Raw genomic sequence first — 25,163 nt, forward strand, 5'->3', positions numbered from 1 at the left:
ACCCAAATTTTAAGCAATTTAAAGGCAATGCTACCAAATACTAATTGATTGTATGTAAACGTATGACCCACTGGGAATGTGATGAAAGAACTTAAAGATAAAATAAGTAATTCTATATTCTATTATTCTGACATTTCACATTCTTAAAATAAAGTGGTTATCCTAACTGACCTAAAACAGGGAATTTTTACTAGGATTAAATGTCAGAAATTGTGAAAAACTGAGTTTAAATGTATTTGGCTAAGGTGTATGTAAACTTCCGACTTCAACTGTAGTTGGCCTGAACAGCACCAGCATTCTCATTAACATTGTACTTGCTATGACTGTGATATGTTGTTGTTAATCAACCTTAGTTGAATGCACTGACAGCCTTGAGCCTTCTTGGGTATGAATCTACAAGCTTGGCACACCTGTATTTGGGGAGTTTCTATCATTCTTCTCTGCAGATCCTCTCAAGCTCTGTCAGGTTGGATGGGGAGCGTCAATGCACAGATATTTTCAGGTCTCTCCAGAGATGTTATTTCTGATTCAAGTCTGGGCTCTGGCTGGGCCATTCAAGAACATCCAGAGACTTGTCCCAAAGCCACTCCTGCATTGTATTGGCTGTGTGCTTAGGGTCGTTGTCCTGTTGGAAGGTGAACCTTCACCTCAGTCTAAGGTCCTGAGCACTCTGGAGCAGGTTTTCATCAAGGATCTCTCTTTACTCGATCCTGACTAGTCTCCCAGTCCCTGCCGTTGAAAACATCCCCATAGCATGACGCTGCCACCACCGTGCTTCACCGTAGGGATGGTGCCAGGTTTCATCCAGACGTGACGCTTGGCATTGAGGCCAAATAGTTCAATCATGGTTTAATCAGACCAGAGAATCTTGTTTCTCATGGTCTGAGAGTCAATTTTGGTGCCTTTTGACAAACTCCAAGCGGGCTGTCAAGTCACCTCCCTGACTAAGACCCTTCTCCCCCGATTGCTGAGATTTCCAGAGCGGCTAGCTTTAGGAAGTGTCTTTGTGGTTCCAAACTTATTCCATTTAAGAATGATGGAGGCCTTTGTATTCTTGGGGACCTTCAATGCTGCAGAAACGTTTTGATACCCTTCCCCAGATCTGTGCCTCGACACAATCCTGTCTCAGAGCTCTACAGACAATTCCTCGACCTCATGGCTTGGTGTTTGCTCTGACATGCACGGTCAACTCTGGGACCTTTATATAGACAGGTATGTGCCTTTCCAAGGTGTGTGCCTATCCAATTCATGTCCAATCAATTGAATTTACCACAGGTGGACTGCAATCAAGTTGTAGAAACATCTCAAGGATGATCAATGGAAACAGGATGCACCTGAGGGTCTAAATACACTTGTAAAGATTCAACCCTTTTTTCAATCTTCACCTAAGATGACCTACCCAACTCTATCTGTATTATCTGAAAATGTAGCTAGCTAGACTATCTTACCTTTATACATCATTCATGGTTCGATGCGTCTCCTGTCGGATGCCATGGTTGCCCTTAGTTTAAAGATGTAATCCGGAGACAGGTGTTTTCTCCATCTCTTTAGCTATCATTACTAAAATTCAACTGATTTCAAAACTCAGTCCATCAGAAATTGTAGAGCAACACTTATGCAGTTGTAATACACAATACATTTTTTTGAAAAGCAGCGTTGGACAGGATTTCCTAGACAAACTAACCAGTTCAAATAGACAGAAACATCTCAAGGATGATCAATGGGAACAGGGTGGATCTAATATCCAACCCTTTTTTTGTTGCCTAAAATGATATAACCAAATCTAACTGCCTATAGCTCAGGACCTGAAGCAAAGAATGCATATTATTGATACCATTTGAAAGAAAACACTTTGAAGTTTGTGGTAATGTGAAATTAACGATCCTGTAGAGGTTATGTAAATAAGTAATTTCTGTTTTTATTTTTAATAAATTAGTAAAAATGTCTAAACCTGTTTTCACTTTGTCTTTGTCTTTTTTATAATCCATTTTAGAATATGGCTGTAATGTTACAAAATCTGACCGACCGGCCCAAATCAGTCTTGTGTAGCAACATTTTACCCTGTGCTCTGACCTCTTTCTCCCCTCTCTCTCCAGATGAAATCTCGCGTCTTGTGACGGCCGGCCGCCCAACAACCTGCCCGCTCGACCCTATCCCCTCCTCTCTTCTCCAGACCATTTCCGGAGACCTTCTCCCTTACCTCACCTCGCTCATCAACTTATCCCTGACCGCTGGCTACGTCCCTTCCGTCTTCAAGAGAGCGAAAGTTGCACCCCTTCTGAAAAAACCTACACTCGATCCCTCCGATGTTAACAACTACAGACCAGTATCCCTTCTTTCTTTTCTCTCCAAAACTCTTGAACGTGCCGTCCTTGGTCAGCTCTCCCGCTATCTCTCTCAGAATGACCTTCTTGATCCAAATCAGTCAGGTTTCAAGACTAGTCATTCAACTGAGACTGCTCTTCTCTGTATCACGGAGGCGCTCCGCACCGCTAAAGCTAACTCTCTCTCCTCTCCTTCTAGACCTATCGGCTGCCTTCGATACTGTGAACCATCAGATCCTCCTCTCCACCCTCTCCGAGTTGGGCATCTCTGGCGCGGCCCACGCTTGGATTGCGTCCTACCTGACAGGTCGCTCCTACCAGGTGGCGTGGCGAGAATCTGTCTCCTCACCACGCGCTCTCACCACTGGTGTCCCCCAGGGCTCTGTTCTAGGCCCTCTCCTATTCTCGCTATACACCAAGTCACTTGGCTCTGTCATAACCTCACATGGTCTCTCCTATCATTGCTATGCAGACGACACACAATTAATCTTCTCCTTTCCCCCTTCTGATGACCAGGTGGCGAATCGCATCTCTGCATGTCTGGCAGACATATCAGTGTGGATGACGGATCACCACCTCAAGCTGAACTTCGGCAAGACGGAGCTGCTCTTCCTCCCGGGGAAGGACTGCCCGTTCCATGATCTCGCCATCACGGTTGACAACTCCATTGTGTCCTCCTCCCAGAGCGCTAAGAACCTTGGCGTGATCCTGGACAACACCCTGTCGTTCTCAACTAACATCAAGGCGGTGGCCCGTTCCTGTAGGTTCATGCTCTACAACATCCACAGAGTACGACCCTGCCTCACACAGGAAGCGGCGCAGGTCCTAATCCAGGCACTTGTCATCTCCCGTCTGGATTACTGCAACTCGCTGTTGGCTGGGCTCCCTGCCTGTGCCATTAAACCCCTACATCTCATCCAGAACGCCGCAGCCCGTCTAGTGTTTAACCTTCCCAAGTTCTCTCACGTCACCCCGCTCCTCCGCTCTCTCCACTGGCTTCCAGTTGAAGCTCGCATCCGCTACAAGACCATGGTGCTTGCCTACGGAGCTGTGAGGGGAACGGCACCTCAGTACCTCCAGGCTCTGATCAGGCCCTACACCCAAATAAGGGCACTGCGTTCATCCACCTCTGGCCTGCTCGTCTCCCTACCACTGAGGAAGTACAGTTCCCGCTCAGCCCAATCAAAACTGTACGCTGCTCTGGCTCCCCAATGGTGGAACAAACTCCCTCACGACGCCAGGACAGCGGAGTCAATCACCACCTTCCGGAGACACCTGAAACCCCACCTCTTTAAGGAATACTTAGGATAGGATAAAGTAATCCTTCTCACCCCCCTCCCCCCCTTAAAATATTTAGATGCACTATTGTAAAGTGGCTGTTCCACTGGATGTCATAAGGTGAATGCACCGCACCAATTTGTAAGTCGCTCTGGATAAGAGCGTCTGCTAAATGACTTAAATGTAAATGTAATGTAAATGTTTTTTTTTACATTGGATAAAAGTAGAGACTCAGAGCTACAAAATGGTATAGCATACACTACAGTTGAGGAACAATGGGAATGTTCATTTATTTATTTTATTTCACCTTTCTTTAACCAGGTAGGCTAGTTGAGAACAAGTTCTCATTTACAACTTGCGACCTGGCCAAGATAAAGCAAGGCAGTTCGACACATACAACAAGACAGAGTTACACATGGAATAAGCAAATATTCAGTCAATAATACAGTAGAAAACATCTATATACATTGTGTGCAAATAACGTAAGATAAGGGAGGTAAAGGCAATAAATAGGCCTTGGTGGCAAAGTAATTTCAATATAGCAATTAAACACTGGAGTGATAGATGTGCAGAAGATGAATGTGCAAGTAGAGATACTGGGGTGCAAAGGAGCAAGATAAATAAATACAGTATGGGGATGAGGTAGTTGGAAAGGGCTATTTACAGATGGGCTATGTACAGGTGCAGTGATCTGTGAGCTTCTCTGACAGCTGGTGCTTAAAGCTAGTGAGGGAAATATGAGTCCCCAGCTTCATTGATTTTTGCAGTTCATTCCAGTCATTGGCAGCAGAGAACTGGAAGGAAAGTTGGACAAAGGAGGAATTGGCTTTGGGGGGGATTGGTGAAATATACCTGCTGGAGCGAGTGCTGTGGGTGGGTGCTGCTATGGTGTCCAGTGAGCTGAGATAAGGCGGAGAATTACCTAGCAAAGACTTGTAGATGACCTGGAGCCAGTGGGTTTGGCGACGAGTATGAAGCGAGGGCCCATCAACGAGAGCGTACAGGTCGCAGTGGTGGGTAGTATATGGGTCTTTGGTGACAAAACGGATGGCACGTGAAGGACTGCATCCAATTTGTTGAATAGAGTAGAGGCTATTTTGTAAATGACATCGGATTGGTAGGATGGTCAGTTTTATGAGGGTATGTTTGGCAGCATGAGTGAAGGATGTTTTTTGCGAAATAGGAAGCCGATTCTAGATTTAATTTCGTATTGGAGATGCTTAATGTGAGTCTGAAAGGAGAGTTTACAGTCTAACCAGACACCTAGGTATTTGTATTTGTCCACATATAAGTCGGAACCGTCCAGAGTAGTGATGCTGGATGGGCGGGCGGGTCCGGGCAGCGATCGGTTGAAGAGCATGCATTTAGTTTTACTTGCATTTAAGGGCAGTTGGAGGCCACAGAAGGAGATTTGTAATGGCATTGAAGCTCGTCTGGAGGGTAATTAATCTTTGGGCTCGGCGTGCCGCTAGCGACCCACCTCGACAACATCCAGTGAAATTGCAGAGCACCAAATTCAAATAAAAAAATAGTAATAATAAACATTCATGAAAATACAAGTGCTATACATCGGTTAAAATATTAACTTCTTTGGTCTAGGGGGCAGTATTTTGACGTCTGGATGAACAAACGTGCCCAAAGTAAACTGCCTTTTTCTCAGGCCCAGTATCTAGGATATGCACATAATTGTTAGATTTGGATAGAAGACACTCTAAAGTTTCTAAAGTTTCTATAACTGTTATGTAATGTCTGTGAGTATAACATAACTGATATGGCAGGCAAAAACCCAAGGACAAACCATAAAATGTAAAGAAATTCAGCCTACCACTGTTTCCAATGGCTGGCATGTTTATTATGAGGCGAAAACCTCCCAGATTGCAGTTACTAGGGCTTCCACTAAATGTCAACGGTCTTTAGAAAGAGTTTCAGGCTTGTTTTTGGGAAAATGAGCTAGAATGTGTAGTTTTTCTGAGTGGCTCCGATTTTGGCTGTTATGTTTTCATGCGCGTGGATGAGAGCGCGTCCTTTGTTGTTTATCTCCGGTAAAGACAATAATGATTCTCTGTCTTAAATTGTATCGTTTATTTACGTATTAAGGTACCGGAGGTTTGATTTTAAACATTGTTTGACTTGTTTGGAAAAGTTTATTGGTAACGTTTGGGATTCAGTTTGTATGCGTTTTGAAGGAGGGAAACCGGTGGATTATTGAATGAAGCGCGCCAGCTAAACTGAGTTTTTGGGGATATAAAGAAGGACTACCGAACACCATTTATGATGTAACTCGGACCTTTTGGAGTGCCAACAGAAGATCTTCCAAGGTAAGGCATTTATTTTATCGCTATTTCTGACTCTCGACCTGCCTGGTCGAATTGTTTTTCATGCTTTTATATGCGGGGCACTGTCCTCGCATGGTGTGCTTTTGCCGTAAAGCTTTTTTGAAATCTGACAAGCTTTATTTTGATGTATGACACTTGTATTTTCATGAATGTTAAATATTTCTATTTACATGTATGTCATTTGAATTTAGCGCTCTGCAATTTCACCGGATGTTGTCGAGGTGGGTCGCTAGCGGAATGACTGCGCCAGAAAGGTTAATCCAGCCGCTTTGTCAGATTTCAAAAAGACTTTACGGTGAAAGCATACCATGCGATTATCTGAGGACAGTGCCCTGCTTACAGAAGCATACAAACATTTTCCAACCAAGCAGAGGCATCACGAAAGTCAGAAATATCGATATTGGCAATCCAAAGGGTCCCAGCTACACAATAAATGGTTGTTTTGTTCGATAAAGTCCCTCTTTATATCCCAAAAAGTCAGTTTTGTTGGCGTGTTTTGTTCAGTAATCCACTGGCTCAAAGGCGGTCAAAACATGCAGACGAATACATCCTAATATTACCGGTGCAGTTCGAAACATGTCAAATGATGTTTATAATTAATCCCCAGGTTGTCAATTATCTAAATAATCAACACTATTTCAACCGGACAATAGCGTATTCAATAGAAAGGAAAAAGAACAAACCAGTACTGCATGATTCCATAGACCACTTACCAAAAGGTCTTATTTTCGTCGTTTTTCAAAAAACAAGCCTTGAAATCATGTCTAAATACTGTTGACATATAGTGGAAGCCAAAGGAACTGCAATCTGAGCGCTAAACCCTACATAGTCAATAGGCTTTCAATGGAAAACCACTCACATCAAATAAATCCATTTCCTGGATGGATTTTCCTCGGGTTTTCGCCTGCCATATCAGTCCTGTTATACTCACAGACAGTGTTTTCTATCCAAATATACCAATTATATGCATATCCCCGTTTTAAATATTTATTGGAGGATTTTTATTTTTGTATTACTTGTAACTGTTTTGGGTAATGCAAATTATTGTGCTGTTAGGGGAATAACCTGTTAGGAGAATAACCTGTGTGTAAATGTAATCTGTTGCTGTATTTATTTGTGTTATCTGTGATCATTTTGTTTGCCTTGGGTAGTTTCGTAATCAGTGTACCTAAAACTGTATGTGTAAACATGTATACGCAGGGCCCAGCTGTAAGAGACCTTGGTCTCACATTTTGTTTGCCTTGGGTAGTTTCATAATCATTGTACCTAAAACTGTATGTGTAAACATGTATACGCAGGGCCCAGCTGTAAGAGACCTTGGTCTCAGTCTGTGTTCCTTGTTGAAATAAAGGTATAATAATCCTAGCTTCTGGGCCTGAGTAACAGGCAGTTTACTTTGGGCACGTTTGTCATCCAAACTTCAAAATACTGCCCCTTAGAATAAAGAAGTTTAACACAGTGTCCAAAGAAGAGCCAGAAGTATACAGAATGGTGTCGTCTGCGTAGAGGTGGATCAGAGAATCACCAGCAGCAAGAGCAACATCATTGATGTATACAGAGAAGAGAGTCGGCCCGAGAATTGAACTCTGTGGCACCCCCATAGAGACTGCCAGAGGTCCGGACAACAGGCCCTCCGATATGACACACTGAACTCTATCAGAGAAGTTGTTGGTGATCTAGGCGAGGCAGTCATTTGAGACACCAAGGCTGTTGAGTCTGCCGATAAGAGTGACAGAGTCGAAAGCCTTGGCCAGGTTGATGAATACGGCTGTACAGTATTGTCTCTTATCGATGGCGGTTATGATATTGTTTAGGACCTTGAGCGTGGCTGAGGTGCACCCATGACCAGCTCTGAAACCAGATTGCATAGCGGAGAAGGTACGGTGGGATTCGAAATGGTCAGTAATCTGTTTGTTAACTTGGCTTTCGAATGCCCTAGAAAGGCAGAGTAGGATAGATATAGGTCTGGGTTTGGGTCTAGAGTGTTTCCCCCTTTGAAGCGGGGGGTTACCGCGGCAGCTATCCAATCTTTGGGAATCTCGGATGATACGAAAGAGAGGTTGAACAGGCTAGTAATAGGGGTGCAACAATTTCGGCACATAACTTTCAAAAGAGAGGGTCCAGATTGTCTAGCCCGGCTGATTTGTAGGGGTCCAGATTTTGCAGCTTTTTCAGATCATCAGCTATCTGGATTTGGGTGAAGGAGGAATGGGGGAGGCTTGGGAGAGTTGCTGTGGGGGTTGTAGGTATGTTGACCGGGGTAGGGGTAGCCAGGTGGAAAGCATGGCCGGCCGTAGAAAAATGCTTCTCGAAATTCTCAATTATAGCGGATTTATCAGTGGTGACAGTGTTTCCTAGCCTCAGGGCAGCTGGGAGGAGGTGCTCTTATTCTCCATGGACTTTACAGTGTCCCAAAACTTTTTTGAGTTTGTGCTACAGGATGAAAATGTCTGTTTTAAACAGATAGCCTTAGCTTTCCTAACTGCCTGTGTATATTGGTTCCTAACTTTCCTGAAAAGTTACATATCACGGGGGATATTCAATGCTAATGCAGAACGCCACAGGGTGTTTTTGTGCTGGTCAAGGGCAGTCAGGTCTAGAGTGGTTCTACATTTCTTGAATGGGGCAAGCTTATATAAGATGGTGAGGAAGGCACTATAGATCTGGTCTATAGCAAGCGGCAATTGTGAGAGACTTGTTTCTGGAAAGTTGTCAAACTAACCAACCAACTGTCGAACTAACCAACTATTGAACTTAACTATTGAACTAACCAACTAACTGTTGAACTAACCAACTATCCAACTATCCAAACCAACTGTCAACTAACCAACTATGTAACCAACTATCTAACTAACCAACTATTGAACTAACCAACTAACTGTCAAACTAACAAAACCAACTAACTAACCAACAACTTCAAACTAACCAGCTATCAAACTAACCAACTATCTAAACTAACCAACTGTCGAACTAACCAACTGTTGAACTAACCAACCAACTGTCAAACTAACCAACCAACTGTCAAACTAACCAACTAACTATGAAACTAACTATCAACTAACCAACTATCTAAATAACCAACTATCTATCGAACTAACAACAACTGTCGAACTAACCAACCAACTAACCAACTATCTATCGAACTAGTCAACTATCAAAATAATAACTGTCAAACCAAAAGCTATCCAACTATTGAACTAACAAACTATCCAACTATCTATTAACCAACAACTGTCAAGCTAACCAACTATCGAACCAACCAACCAACTTTCGAACTAACCAACAACTGTTAAACTAACCAACTATCGAACTAACCAACCAACCAACTGTCACTGTTGAGCTAACCAACTATTGAACTAACCAACCAACTGTCAAACTAACCAACTGTGAAATAACCAACTGTCAACTAACCAACTAACTAGAACTTAACCAAAAGGTCTTATTAACCAACGTTTTTCAAAAAACAAGCTGTTGAAACTGTCTAAATAACAACTGACCAACTAACCAAATAACTGCAATCTGAGCGCTAAACCCTAACATAGTCAATAGGCTTTCAAAAAACCACTACATCAAATAAACATGTCAAACTAACAATTTTCCAACTTTCGAACTAACCAACAACTGTCAAACTAACCAGACAAACTTTTCTATCCAAATAACTAATTATAACATAACCCCGTTTTAAATATTTATTGTCAAACTAACCAACTTTTTGTCAAATAACAACTAACTGTTTTGGGTAATGCAAATTATTGTCCTGTTAGGGGAATAACCAACTATCTAGGAGAATAACCAACTGTGTAAATGTAATCTGTTGCTGTATTTAAGTGTTATCTGAACTAACCAATTCAAAATAACTAAGTTTCTAACCAAATATCTATCTACAACTAAAACTAACCATCTGTGAATTAAAACATGTATACGCAGGGCCCAGCTGTAAGAACTAACCAACCAACTGTGGTCTAACCAATTCGAACTAACCAACCAACCAACTAATCAATCTAAAAACTATGTGTAAACATGTAACCAACCAACTGTCAAACTAACCAACTTGGTCTCAGTCCAACCAACTTGTTGAAACCAACCAACCAACCAATAACCATCTTCTGGGCCTAAGTAACAGGCAGTTTAACCAACTAACGTTTGTCATCCAAACTTCAAAATACTGTCCCCTAACCAATAACTATTGAAGTTTAACTAACCAACTGTTGAACTAACCAACTGTCCATACTAACCAACGTCCATCTAAGGTGGATCAAGAATCTAACCACTGTCAAACTAACCAACCAATTGATCAAACTAACCAACCAACTGTCAAACTAACCGACCAACTGAACTCTGTGGCAACTAACATAGAGACTAACCAACCCGGACAACAGGCCAACCAACGATCTATGACAACTGAACTCTATCAACCAAGTTGTTGGTGATCTAAGGCAGTCAACTGAGACACCAAGGCTGTTGAGTCTGCCAACTAACTGACAGACTAACCAAAACTATGGCCACCAACTATTGAATAACCAACTGTCCATCTCAAACTAACCAACGGTTATGATACTGTTTAACCAACAAACGTGGCTGAGGTAACCAACTAATGACCAACTCTGAAACCAGATTGTCATAACTAACCAACCAACTATCGGTCAAAATCGAAATGGTCGAACTAATCTGTTTGTTAACTAACCAACGAATGCCCTAACCAACCAACTATCTATAGAAATAGGTCTGGGTTTGAACTAATCAACCAACTATTGAAACGGGGTCCAACCAACCAAGCTATCAATCTTTATCTCGGATGATACGAAAGAAGGTTGAACAGGCTAGTAACCAGGGGTGCAACTAACCAACTAACCATAACTTTCAAAAAACTAACCAACTATTATCTAATTATCTGATTTGTAGGGGTAACCAGATTTTGCAGCTTTTCAGATCATCAGCTATCTGGATTTGGGTGAAGGAGGAATGGGGGAGGCTTGGGAGAGTTCTGTGGGGGTAATTATCTATGTTGAACTAGGGGTAGCCAGGTGGAAATTATCTATCGGCCGTAGAAAAATGCTTCTCGAAATTCTCAATATCTATCTAATTTATCAGTGGTGACAAGTGTTTCTAAGCCTCAGGGCAGCTAACCAACTATCTATCTTATTCTCCATGGACTAACCAAGTGTCCCAAAACTATTTTCTAAGTTTATCTATCAGGATGAAAATGTCTATCTTTAAACAGATAACCAACTATCTATCTAATTATCTAACTGCCAATTGTATATTGGTTATCTTTCCTAAAAGTTATCTAATTATCACGGGGATATTCAATGCTAATCAGAACTATCTATTTAACCAACTGTCTGGTCAAGGGCAGTCAGAACTAACCAAGTGGTTCTAATTTCTTGAATAACCAACTATATATAAGATGGTGATCTATCACTATAGATCTGGTCTATAACAAACGGCAACTATCTATCTAATTGTTTCTGGAAAGTTGTCAAACTAACCAACCAACTGTCGAACTAACCAACTATTGAACTTAACTATTGAACTAACCAACTAACTGTTGAACTAACCAACTATCCAACTATCCAACTAACCAACTGTCCAACTATCTATGTAACCAACTATCTATGTAACCAACTATCGAACTAACCAACTGTCAAACTAACCAACTAACTATCAAATTAACTAACCAACTATTGAACTAACCAACTGTCAAACTAACCAACTGTCGAACTAACCAACTGTTGAACTAACTAACCAACTGTCGAACTCACTAACCAACTGTCGAACTAACCAACTATCTATGAAACTAACTATCGAACTAACCAACTATCTAACTAACTAATCAACCGACTGTCGAACTAACCAACTAACTTTCAAACTAACCAACTAACCAACTATCTATCGAACTAGTCAACTATCGAACTAACCAAATAACTGTCAAACTAACAAGCTATCCAACTATTGAACTAACCAACTATCCAACTATCTATGTAACCAACTATCGAACTAACCAACTAACCAACTGTCAAACTAACCAACTAACTATCGAACTAACGAACTGTCAAACTAACCAACTGTCGAACTAACCAACTATCTATGTAACTAACTATCGAGCTAACCAACTGTCTAACTAGCCAACCAACTGTCGAACTAACCAACTGTTGAACTAACCAACTGTCTAACTAACCAACCAACTGTCGAACTAACCAACTGTTGAACTAACCAACTGTCTAACTAACCAACTGTTGAACTGACCAACTGTCGAACTAACCAACTGCAGAACTAACCAAATAACTGTCAAACTAACCAACTATCCAACTAACCAACTATCTATCGAACTAACCAACTATTGAACTAACCAACTAACTGTCAAACTAACAAACTATCCAACTGTCGAACTAACCAACAACTGTCAAACTAACCAGCTATCAAACTTCTCAACTATCTATGTAACTAACTATCGAACTAACCAACTGTCGAGCTAACCAACTAACTGTCAAACTAACCAACTAACTGTCAAACTAACCAACTAACTGTCGAACCAAGCAACTATCCAACTATCGAAATAACCAACTATCTATCGAACTAACCAACTGTCGAACTAACCAACTTTCGAACTAACCAAGTAACTATCGAACTAACCAACTATCAAAATAACTAACTTTCTAACCAAATATCTATCTAACCAACTAACTATCAAACTAACCATCTATCGAATTAACCAACCAACTGTCAAGCTAACCAACTATCGAACCAACCAACCAACTTTCGAACTAACCAACCAACTGTTAAACTAACCAACTGTCGAACTAACCAACCAACCAACTGTCAATCTAACCAACTATCGAACTAACCAACCAACTGTCAAACTAACCAACTGTCGAAATAACCAACCAACTGTCGAACTAACCAACCAACCAACCAACCATCTATCGAAATAACCCACTATCGAACTAACCAACTAACTATCGAACTAGCCAACTAACTGTCGAACTAACCAACTAACTATTGAACTAACTAACCAACTATTGAACTAACCAACTGTCCATCTAACCAACTGTCCATCTAACCAACTGTCCATCTAACCAACTGTCAAACTAACCAACCAACTGTCAAACTAACCAACCAACTGTCAAACTAACCGACCAACTGTCGAACTAACCAACTAACTGTCAAACTAACCAACCAACTGTCGAACGAACCAACCAACTATCTATAAAACTAACCAACCAACTTTTGAGCTAACCAACTAACTATCGAACTAGCCAACTAACTGTTAAACTAACCAACTAACTATTGAACTAACTAACCAACTATTGAACTAACCAACTGTCCATCTAACCAAGTGTCAAACTAACCAACCAACTGTCAAACTAACCAACAAACTGTCGAACTAACCAACTAACTGTCAAACTAACCAACCAACTGTCGAACTAACCAACCAACTATCTATCAAAATAATCAACTATCGAACTAACTAACCAACTGTCGAACTAACCAACCGACTGTCAAACTAACCAACCAACTATCTAGCGAAATAACCAACTATCGAACTAATCAACCAACTATCCAACCGTCGAACCAACCAAATATCTAATTATCTATCGAACTAACCAACTATCGAACTAACCAACTTTCGAACTAACCAACTAACCAACTATCAAACTAACCAACTACCTATCTAATTATCTATCGAACTAACCAACTATCGAACTAACCAACTATCTATCTAATTATCTATCGAACTAACCAACTGTCTATCTAATTATCTATCAAACTAACCAATTATCTATCGAACTAACCAACTATCTATCTAATTATCTACCGAACTAACCAACTGTCTATCTAATTATCTATCGAACTAACCAACTATCTATCTAATTATCTATCGAACTAACCAACTATCGAACTAACCAACTATCTATCTAATTATCTATCGAACTAACCAACTATCTATCTAATTATCTATCGAACTAACCAACTATCTATCTAATTATCTATCGAACTAACCAATTATCTATCTAATTATCTATCGAAATAACCAACTATCTATCTAATTATCTATCGAACTAACCAACTGTCTATCTAACTATCTATTGAACTAACCAACTGTCTATCTAATTATCTATCGAACTAACCAACTGACTATCTAATTATCTATCGAACTAACCAACTATCGAACTAACCAACTATCTATCTAATTATCTATCGAACTAACCAACTATCTATCTAATTATCTATCGAACTAACCAACTATCGAACTAACCAACTATCTATCTAATTATCTATTGAACTAACCAACTATCTATCTAATTATCTATCGAACTAACCAACTATCTATCTAATTATCTATCGAACTAATCAACTATCGAACTAACCAACTATCTATCTAATTATCTATCGAACTAACCAACTGTCTCTCTAATTATCTATCGAACTAACCAACTATCTATCTAATTATCTATCGAACTAACCAACTATCTATCTAATTATCTATCAAACTAACCAACTATCGAACTAACCATCTATCTAATTATCTATCGAACTAACCAACTATCTATCTAATTATCTATCAAACTAACCAACTGTCGAACTAACCAACTATCTATGAAACTAACTATCGAACTAACCAACTATCTAACTAACTAATCAACCGACTGTCGAACTAACCAACTAACTTTCAAACTAACCAACTAACCAACTATCTATCGAACTAGTCAACTATCGAACTAACCAAATAACTGTCAAACTAACAAGCTATCCAACTATTGAACTAACCAACTATCCAACTATCTATGTAACCAACTATCGAACTAACCAACTAACCAACTGTCGAACTAACCAACTAACTATCGAACTAACGAACTGTCAAACTAACCAACTGTCGAACTAACCAACTATCTATGTAACTAACTATCGAGCTAACCAACTGTCTAACTAGCCAACCAACTGTCGAACTAACCAACTGTTGAACTAACCAACTGTCTAACTAACCAACCAACTGTCGAACTAACCAACTGTCGAACTAACCAACTGTTGAACTGACCAACTGTCGAACTAACCAACTGCAGAACTAACCAAATAACTGTCAAACTAACCAACTATCCAACTAACCAACTATCTATCGAACTAACCAACTATTGAACTAACCAACTAACTGTCAAACTAACAAACTATCCAACTGTCGAACTAACCAACAACTGTCAAACTAACCAGCTATCAAACTTCTCAACTATCTATGTAACTAACTATCGAACTAACCAACTGTCGAGCTAACCAACTAACTGTCAAACTAACCAACTAACTGTCAAACTAACCAACTAACTGTCGAACCAAGCAACTATCCAACTATCGAAATAACCAACTATCTATCGAACTAACCAACTGTCGAACTAACCAACTTTCGAACTAACCAAGTAACTATCGAACTAACCAACTATCAAAATAACTAACTTTCTAACCAAATATCTATCTAACCAACTAACTATCAAACTAACCATCTATCGAATTAACCAACCAACTGTCAAGCTAACCAACTATCGAACCAACCAACCAACTTTCGAACTAACCAACCAACTGTTAAACTAACCAACTGTCGAACTAACCAACCAACCAACTGTCAATCTAACCAACTATTGAACTAACCAACCAACTGTCAAACTAACCAACTGTCGAAATAACCAACCAACTGTCGAACTAACCAACCAACCAACCATCTATCGAAATAACCCACTATCGAACTAACCAACTAACTATCGAACTAGCCAACTAACTGTCGAACTAACCAACTAACTATTGAACTAACTAACCAACTATTGAACTAACCAACTGTCCATCTAACCAACTGTCCATCTAACCAACTGTCCATCTAACCAACTGTCAAACTAACCAACCAACTGTCAAACTAACCAACCAACTGTCGAACTAACCAACTAACTGTCAAACTAACCAACCAACTGTCGAACGAACCAACCAACTATCTATAAAACTAACCAACCAACTTTTGAGCTAACCAACTAACTATCGAACTAGCCAACTAACTGTTAAACTAACCAACTAACTATTGAACTAACTAACCAACTATTGAACTAACCAACTGTCCATCTAACCAAGTGTCAAACTAACCAACCAACTGTCAAACTAACCAACAAACTGTCGAACTAACCAACTAACTGTCAAACTAACCAACCAACTGTCGAACTAACCAACCAACTATCTATCAAAATAATCAACTATCGAACTAACTAACCAACTGTCGAACTAACCAACCGACTGTCAAACTAACCAACCAACTGTCGAACTAACCAACCAACTGTCGAACTAACCAACCAACTATCTAGCGAAATAACCAACTATCGAACTAATCAACCAACTATCCAACCGTCGAACCAACCAAATATCTAATTATCTATCGAACTAACCAACTATCGAACTAACCAACTTTCGAACTAACCAACTAACCAACTATCAAACTAACCAACTACCTATCTAATTATCTATCGAACTAACCAACTATCTATCTAATTATCTATCGAACTAACCAACTGTCTATCTAATTATCTATCAAACTAACCAATTATCTATCGAACTAACCAACTATCTATCTAATTATCTACCGAACTAACCAACTGTCTATCTAATTATCTATCGAACTAACCAACTATCTATCTAATTATCTATCGAACTAACCAACTGTCTAAGTATCTATCAAACTAACCAACTATCTATCTAATTATCTATCGAACTAACCAACTATCGAACTAACCAACTATCTATCTAATTATCTATCGAACTAACCAACTATCTATCTAATTATCTATCGAACTAACCAACTATCTATCTAATTATCTATCGAACTAACCAATTATCTATCTAATTATCTATCGAACTAACCAACTATCTATCTAATTATCTATCGAACTAACCAACTGTCTATCTAACTATCTATTGAACTAACCAACTGTCTATCTAATTATCTATCGAACTAACCAACTGACTATCTAATTATCTATCGAACTAACCAACTATCGAACTAACCAACTATCTATCTAATTATCTATCGAACTAACCAACTATCTATCTAATTATCTATCGAACTAACCAACTATCGAACTAACCAACTATCTATCTAATTATCTATTGAACTAACCAACTATCTATCTAATTATCTATCGAACTAATCAACTATCGAACTAACCAACTATCTATCTAATTATCTATCGAACTAACCAACTGTCTCTCTAATTATCTATCGAACTAACCAACTATCTATCTAATTATCTATCGAACTAACCAACTATCTATCTAATTATCTATCAAACTAACCAACTATCGAACTAACCATCTATCTAATTATCTATCGAACTAACCAACTATCTATCTAATTATCTATCAAACTAACCAACTATCGAACTAACCAACTATCGAACTAACCAACTATCAACTAACCAACTAATTATCTATCGAACTAACCAACTATCGAACTAACCAACTATCTATCTAATTATCTATCGAACTAACCAACTATCTATCTAATTATCTATCGAACTAACCAACTATCTATCTAATTATCTATCGAACTAACCAACTGTCTATCTAATTATCTATCGAACTAACCAACTATCTATCTAATTATCTATCGAACTAACCAACCAGCTATCTAATTATCTATCGAACTAACCAACTATCTATCTAATTATATATCGAACTAACCAATTATCTATCTAATTATCTATCGACCTAACCAACTATCGAACTAACCAACTATCTATCTAATTATCAATCGAACTAACCAACTGTCTATCTAATTATCTATCGAACTAACCAACTATCGAACTAACCAACTATCTATCTAATTATCTATCGAACTAACCAACTATCGAACTAACCAACTATCGAACTAACCAACTATCTATCTAATTATCTATCGAACTAACCAATTATCTATCTAATTATCTATCGACCTAACCAACTATCGAACTAACCAACTATCTATCTAATTATCTATCGAACTAACCAACTGTCTATCTAATTATCTATCGAACTAACCAACTGTCTATCTAATTATCTATCGAACTAACCAACTATCTATCTAATTATCTATCGAACTAACCAACTATCGAACTAACCAACTATCTATCTAATTATCTATCGACCTAACCAACTATCGAACTAACCAACTATCTATCTAATTATCAATCGAACTAACCAACTGTCTATCTAATTAACTAACCAACTCTGAACTAACCAACCAACTATCGAACTAACCAACCAACTATCTATCTAATTATCAATCGAACTAACCAACTGTCTATCTAATTATCTATCGAACTAACCAACTATCTATCTAATTATCTATCGCACTAACCAACTGTCTATCTAATTATCTATCGAACTAACCAACTATCTATCTAATTATCTATCGAACTAACCAACTATCTATCTAAATGATCTATGGAACTAACCAACTATCTATCTAATTATCTATCGAACTAAACCAACTATCGAACTAACCAACTATCTATCTAATTATCTATCGAACTAACCAACTATCGAACTAACCAAACTAACCAACTATCTATCTAATTATCTATCGAACTAACCAACTATCTATCTAATTATCTATCGAACTAACCAACTATCGAACTAACCAACTATCTATCTAATTATCTATCGAACCAACCAACTGTCGAACTAACCAACTATCTATCTAATTATCTATCGAACTGTTCGAACAACTATCTATCTAATTATCTATCGAACTAACTAACCAACTATCGAACTAACCAACTATCTATCTAATTATCTATCGAATTAACCAACTATCGAACTAACCAACTATCTATCTAATTATCTATCGAATTAACCAACTATCGAACTAACCAACTATCTATCTAATTATCTATCGAATTAACCAACTATCGAACTAACCAACTATCTATCTAATTATCTATCGAACTAACCAACTATCTATCTAATTATCTATCGAACTAACCAACTATCGAACTAACCAACTATCTATCTAATTATCTATCGAACTAACCAACTATCTATCTAATTATCTATCGAACTAACCAACTATCTATCTAATTATCTATCGAACTAACCAATTATCTATCTAATTATCTATCGAACTAACCAACTATCTATCTAATTATCTATCGAACTAACCAACTGTCTATCTAACTATCTATTGAACTAACCAACTGTCTATCTAATTATCTATCGAACTAACCAACTGACTATCTAATTATCTATCGAACTAACCAACTATCGAACTAACCAACTATCTATCTAATTATCTATCGAACTAACCAACTATCTATCTAATTATCTATCGAACTAACCAACTATCGAACTAACCAACTATCTATCTAATTATCTATTGAACTAACCAACTATCTATCTAATTATCTATCGAACTAATCAACTATCGAACTAACCAACTATCTATCTAATTATCTATCGAACTAACCAACTGTCTCTCTAATTATCTATCGAACTAACCAACTATCTATCTAATTATCTATCGAACTAACCAACTATCTATCTAATTATCTATCAAACTAACCAACTATCGAACTAACCATCTATCTAATTATCTATCGAACTAACCAACTATCTATCTAATTATCTATCAAACTAACCAACTATCGAACTAACCAACTATCGAACTAACCAACTATCAATCTAATTATCTATCGAACTAACCAACTATCGAACTAACCAACTATCTATCTAATTATCTATCGAACTAACCAACTATCTATCTAATTATCTATCGAACTAACCAACTATCTATCTAATTATCTATCGAACTAACCAACTGTCTATCTAATTATCTATCGAACTAACCAACTATCTATCTAATTATCTATCGAACTAACCAACCAGCTATCTAATTATCTATCGAACTAACCAACTATCTATCTAATTATATATCGAACTAACCAATTATCTATCTAATTATCTATCGACCTAACCAACTATCGAACTAACCAACTATCTATCTAATTATCAATCGAACTAACCAACTGTCTATCTAATTATCTATCGAACTAACCAACTATCGAACTAACCAACTATCTATCTAATTATCTATCGAACTAACCAACTATCGAACTAACCAACTATCGAACTAACCAACTATCTATCTAATTATCTATCGAACTAACCAATTATCTATCTAATTATCTATCGACCTAACCAACTATCGAACTAACCAACTATCTATCTAATTATCTATCGAACTAACCAACTGTCTATCTAATTATCTATCGAACTAACCAACTGTCTATCTAATTATCTATCGAACTAACCAACTATCTATCTAATTATCTATCGAACTAACCAACTATCGAACTAACCAACTATCTATCTAATTATCTATCGACCTAACCAACTATCGAACTAACCAACTATCTATCTAATTATCAATCGAACTAACCAACTGTCTATCTAATTAACTATCGAACTAACCAACTATCGAACTAACCAACTATCTATCTAATTATCAATCGAACTAACCAACTGTCTATCTAATTATCTATCGAACTAACCAACTATCTATCTAATTATCTATCGCACTAACCAACTGTCTATCTAATTATCTATCGAACTAACCAACTATCTATCTAATTATCTATCGAACTAACCAACTATCTATCTAAATGATCTATGGAACTAACCAACTATCTATCTAATTATCTATCGAACTAACCAACTATCGAACTAACCAACTATCTATCTAATTATCTATCGAACTAACCAACTATCGAACTAACCAACTATCTATCTAATTATCTATCGAACTAACCAACTATCTATCTAATTATCTATCGAACTAACCAACTATCGAACTAACCAACTATCTATCTAATTATCTATCGAACTAACCAACTGTCGAACTAACCAACTATCTATCTAATTATCTATCGAACTAACCAACTATCTATCTAATTTATCTAACCAACTATCTATCGAATTAACCAACTATCGAACTAACCAACTATCTATCTAATTATCTATCGAATTAACCAACTATCGAACTAACCAACTATCTATCTAATTATCTATCGAATTAACCAACTATCGAACTAACCAACTATCTATCTAATTATCTATCGAATTAACCAACTATCGAACTAACCAACTATCTATCTAATTATCTATCGAACTAACCAACTATCTATCTAATTATCTATCGAACTAACCAACTATCGAACTAACCAACTATCTATCTAATTATCTATCGAACTAACCAACTGTCGAACTAACCAACTATCTATCTAATTATCTATCGAACTAACCAACTATCTATCTAATTATCTATCGAATTAACCAACTATCGAACTAACCAACTATCTATCTAATTATCTATCGAATTAACCAACTATCGAACTAACCAACTATCTATCTAATTATCTATCGAATTAACCAACTATCGAACTAACCAACTATCTATCTAATTATCTATCGAACTAACCAACTATCTATCTAATTATCTATCGAATTAACCAACTATCGAACTAACCAACTATCTATCTAATTATCTATCGAACTAACCAACTATCTATCTAATTATCTATCGAACTAATCAACTATCGAACTAACCAACTATCTATCTAATTATCTATCGAACTAACCAACTATCTATCTAATTATCTATCGAATTAACCAACAATCGAACTAACCAACTATCTATCTAATTATCTATCGAACTAACCAACTATCTATCTAATTATCTATCGAACTAACCAACTATCTATCTAATTATCTATCGAATTAACCAACTATCGAACTAACCAACTATCTATCTAATTATCTATCGAATTAACCAACTATCGAACTAACCAACTATCTATCTAATTATCTATCGAATTAACCAACTATCGAACTAACCAACTATCTATCTAATTATCTATCGAATTAACCAACTATCGAACTAACCAACTATCTATCTAATTATCTATCGAACTAACCAACTATCTATCTAATTATCTATCGAACTAACCAACTATCTATCTAATTATCTATCGAACTAACCAACTGTCTATCTAATTACTATCGAACTAACCAACTATCTATCTAATTATCTATCGAACTAACCAACTATCTATCTAATTATCTATCGAACTAACCAACTATTGAACTAACCAACTATCTATCTAATTATCTATCGAACTAACCAACGATCTATCTAATTATCTATCGAACTAACCAACTATCGAACTAACCAACTATCTATCTAATTATCTATCGAACTAACCAACTATCTATCTAATTATCTATCGAACTAACCAACTATCGAACTAACCAACTATCTATCTAATTATCTATCGAACTAACCAACTGTCTATCTAATTATCTATCGAACTAACCAACTATCTATCTAATTATCTATCGAACTAACCAACTATCTATCTAATTATCTATCGAACTAACCAACTATCTATCTATCTATCTATCTATCTATCTATCTATCTATCTATCTATCTATCTATCTATCTAAACTAACCAACTATCTATCTAATTATCTATCGAACTAACCAACTATCAAACTAACTAACTATCTATCAGTGGTGGAAAAAGTACTAAATTGTCATACTTGAGTAAATGTAAAGATACCTTAATAGAAAATGACTCAAAAGTAAATGTCACCCAGTAAAATACTACTTGAGTAAAAGTCTAAAAGTATTATGTCTAAAAAAAATACTTAAGTATCAAAAGTAAAACTATAAATAATTTAAAATTCATTATTTTCCTTATATTAAACAAACTATTTTATTTTATTTTTTATTGACGGATAGCCAGGGGCACACTCCGACACTCAGACATAATTTACAAGTTAAGCATTTATGTTTAGTGAGTCTGCCAGATCAGATGCAGTAGGGATGACCAGGGATGTCAAAATCCCTTGTCAAAATATAAGGAGTAAATTTTGAGTGTCAAGGACAATATATGGAGTAAAAAGTACATTTTATTTCGGAATGTAGTGAAGTAAAAGTAATGTTGCAATAATATAAACAGTAAAGTATAGTACAGATACCCAAAGTACTTTTAATTATTTTTACTTAAGTACTTTACACCACTGCTATCCATCTAACACATACTTTTGGTCTTGTGATGTAATACGTTCAGTTAGCAAACACTCTTATCGCACCATAGGGCTATGAGACTTCTGATACCAATGCAGGGTGAAAAGGGGCCACAAAATAGTAATTGAAGTAAATGAAATACATATTTCAAACACATGTAACAGAAATACTGCCCATCTCTGCCAGCCCCCCCCCCCAAAAAAAAGAGATCCTAATCAAATCTAATCAGACATCCAACACAGTACACACAAGAAAATGGGAGCAGAGTAAACAGTCTATGAAAACAGAAAGATAGTGTCACTTTATGACATGGAACATATTATATGTTATATTCTAACTATGATCTATGACTGATCAGATTCTGTTTTGTGTTTTTAACTTATGGCCACATATTAAGAACATTCCATGACACAGAAGTACAGCCCTAGAAATGACATGATAGGGGGCTTTGTCTATTCTATATTTAGAACTCTCTGTCTGAAACCTCCACCACTCCCTCTCCCTCCCCAGGTAAGGGTGACCTGATCGGGGCCAACATGTCTATAGATGACCGGGTGATAAAGACCAACGCAGATGTGAAGGCCCTAACCTACTGTGACCTGCAGTGTATCAACCTGAGTGGTCTGTATGAGGTACTGGACCTCTACCCAGAGTACACCAGCCGCTTTGTCCAAGACATCCATCTGGACCTCACATACAACCTGAGGGAGGGACACGAGTGCCATGTGAGTGACGTAAAACACCCACACAGTTACACATGGAATCAGGCACGCACACACACACATAGTAAGACCATGCTCAACAATAATAATAATATAATAATAATAATAATAATAATATGTATACCTATAGGGCCATAGGTAAACAAGAAAATGCTCATCCGGAGCCGGCGCTCCTAGTGGCCAGTGACTTTACTGCAGGAAAACTGAAATGCGTTTTAACTCATTTCTACCAGCATGTCACCTGTGCAAGTAGAGGGGAAAAACTCTTCATCACCCTTACTCCACATACAGAGATGCATACAAAGCTCTCCCTTGCCCTCCCTTTGGAAAATCTGACAATAACTCTTTCCTCCTGATTCCTGCTTACAAGCAAAAACTCAAACAGGAAGTACCAGGGATGCGCTCAATACGGAAGTTGTCCGATGAAGTGGATGCTAAACTACAGGACTGGTTCACTAGCACTGACTGGAATATGTTTCGCGATTCATCCGATGGCATTGAGGAGTTCACCACATCAGTCACCAGCATCATTATTAAGTGCATTGACGACATCGTCCCCACAGTTACCGCAAGTACATATCCCAACCAGAAGCCATGGATTACAGGCAACATTCATTCTGAGCTAAACGCTAGAGCTGCGGCTTTCAAGGAGTGGGACACTAATCCGGATGCTTATAAGAAATCCAGCTACGCCCGCCGACGAACTATGAAACAGGCTAAATGTCAATACAGGACCAAGATCGAATCCTACAACATCCTGACGCTTGTCGGATGTGGCAGGGCTTGTAAACTATCACGGATTACAAGGGAAACCCAGTCGCGAGCTGGCCAGTGATGTGAGCCTACCAGATGAGCTAAATATTGGTCGAGAGCTTCAAGTTCCTCAGTGTCCACATCGCTAAGGAATTATCATGGTCCACACACAGCAACACTGCCGTGAAGAGGGCACAACAATGCCTCTTCCCCCTCAGGAAACACACACACACGGACAAGCACACGCACGCCGCACACACGCACGCGCACACACACACACACACACACACACACACACACACACACACACACACACACACACACACACACACACACACACACACACACACACACACACACACACACACACACACACACACACACACACACACACACACACACACACACACACACACACACATTATTTTCTTCTATCCTTGTGGGGACCTCAAATTAATTTCCATTCAATATCCTACTTTACCTAAACCTTACCCTTACCCTAACCCTAACCCTAACCCTAACCCTGAACCTAACTAGGCAAGTCAGTTAAGAACAAGTTCTTATTTTCAATGATGGCCTAGGAACAGTGGGTTAACTGCCTTGTTCAGGGGCAGAACGACCTATTTTTACCTTGTCAGCTCAGGGATTCGCTCAGGGAAAATT

At 37.9% G+C, this 25,163-nt stretch overlaps 1 protein-coding gene across 1 annotated transcript in view; it reads left to right on the top strand.

The window, feature by feature from the left end:
• LOC124043220 (potassium voltage-gated channel subfamily H member 8-like) overlaps positions 1-25,163 on the top strand; it is a 167,278-nt gene that overhangs the window by 114,925 nt on the left and 27,190 nt on the right. The window contains exon 11 of the mRNA XM_046361549.1: positions 23,536-23,750. Within this exon, the coding sequence (XP_046217505.1) occupies positions 23,536-23,750 (215 nt within the window). The remainder of the gene's footprint in view (positions 1-23,535; positions 23,751-25,163) is intronic.

This window comes from Oncorhynchus gorbuscha, linkage group LG09 (assembly GCF_021184085.1).
Source record: "Oncorhynchus gorbuscha isolate QuinsamMale2020 ecotype Even-year linkage group LG09, OgorEven_v1.0, whole genome shotgun sequence".
NCBI classification, from domain to species: Eukaryota; Metazoa; Chordata; class Actinopteri; order Salmoniformes; family Salmonidae; genus Oncorhynchus; species Oncorhynchus gorbuscha.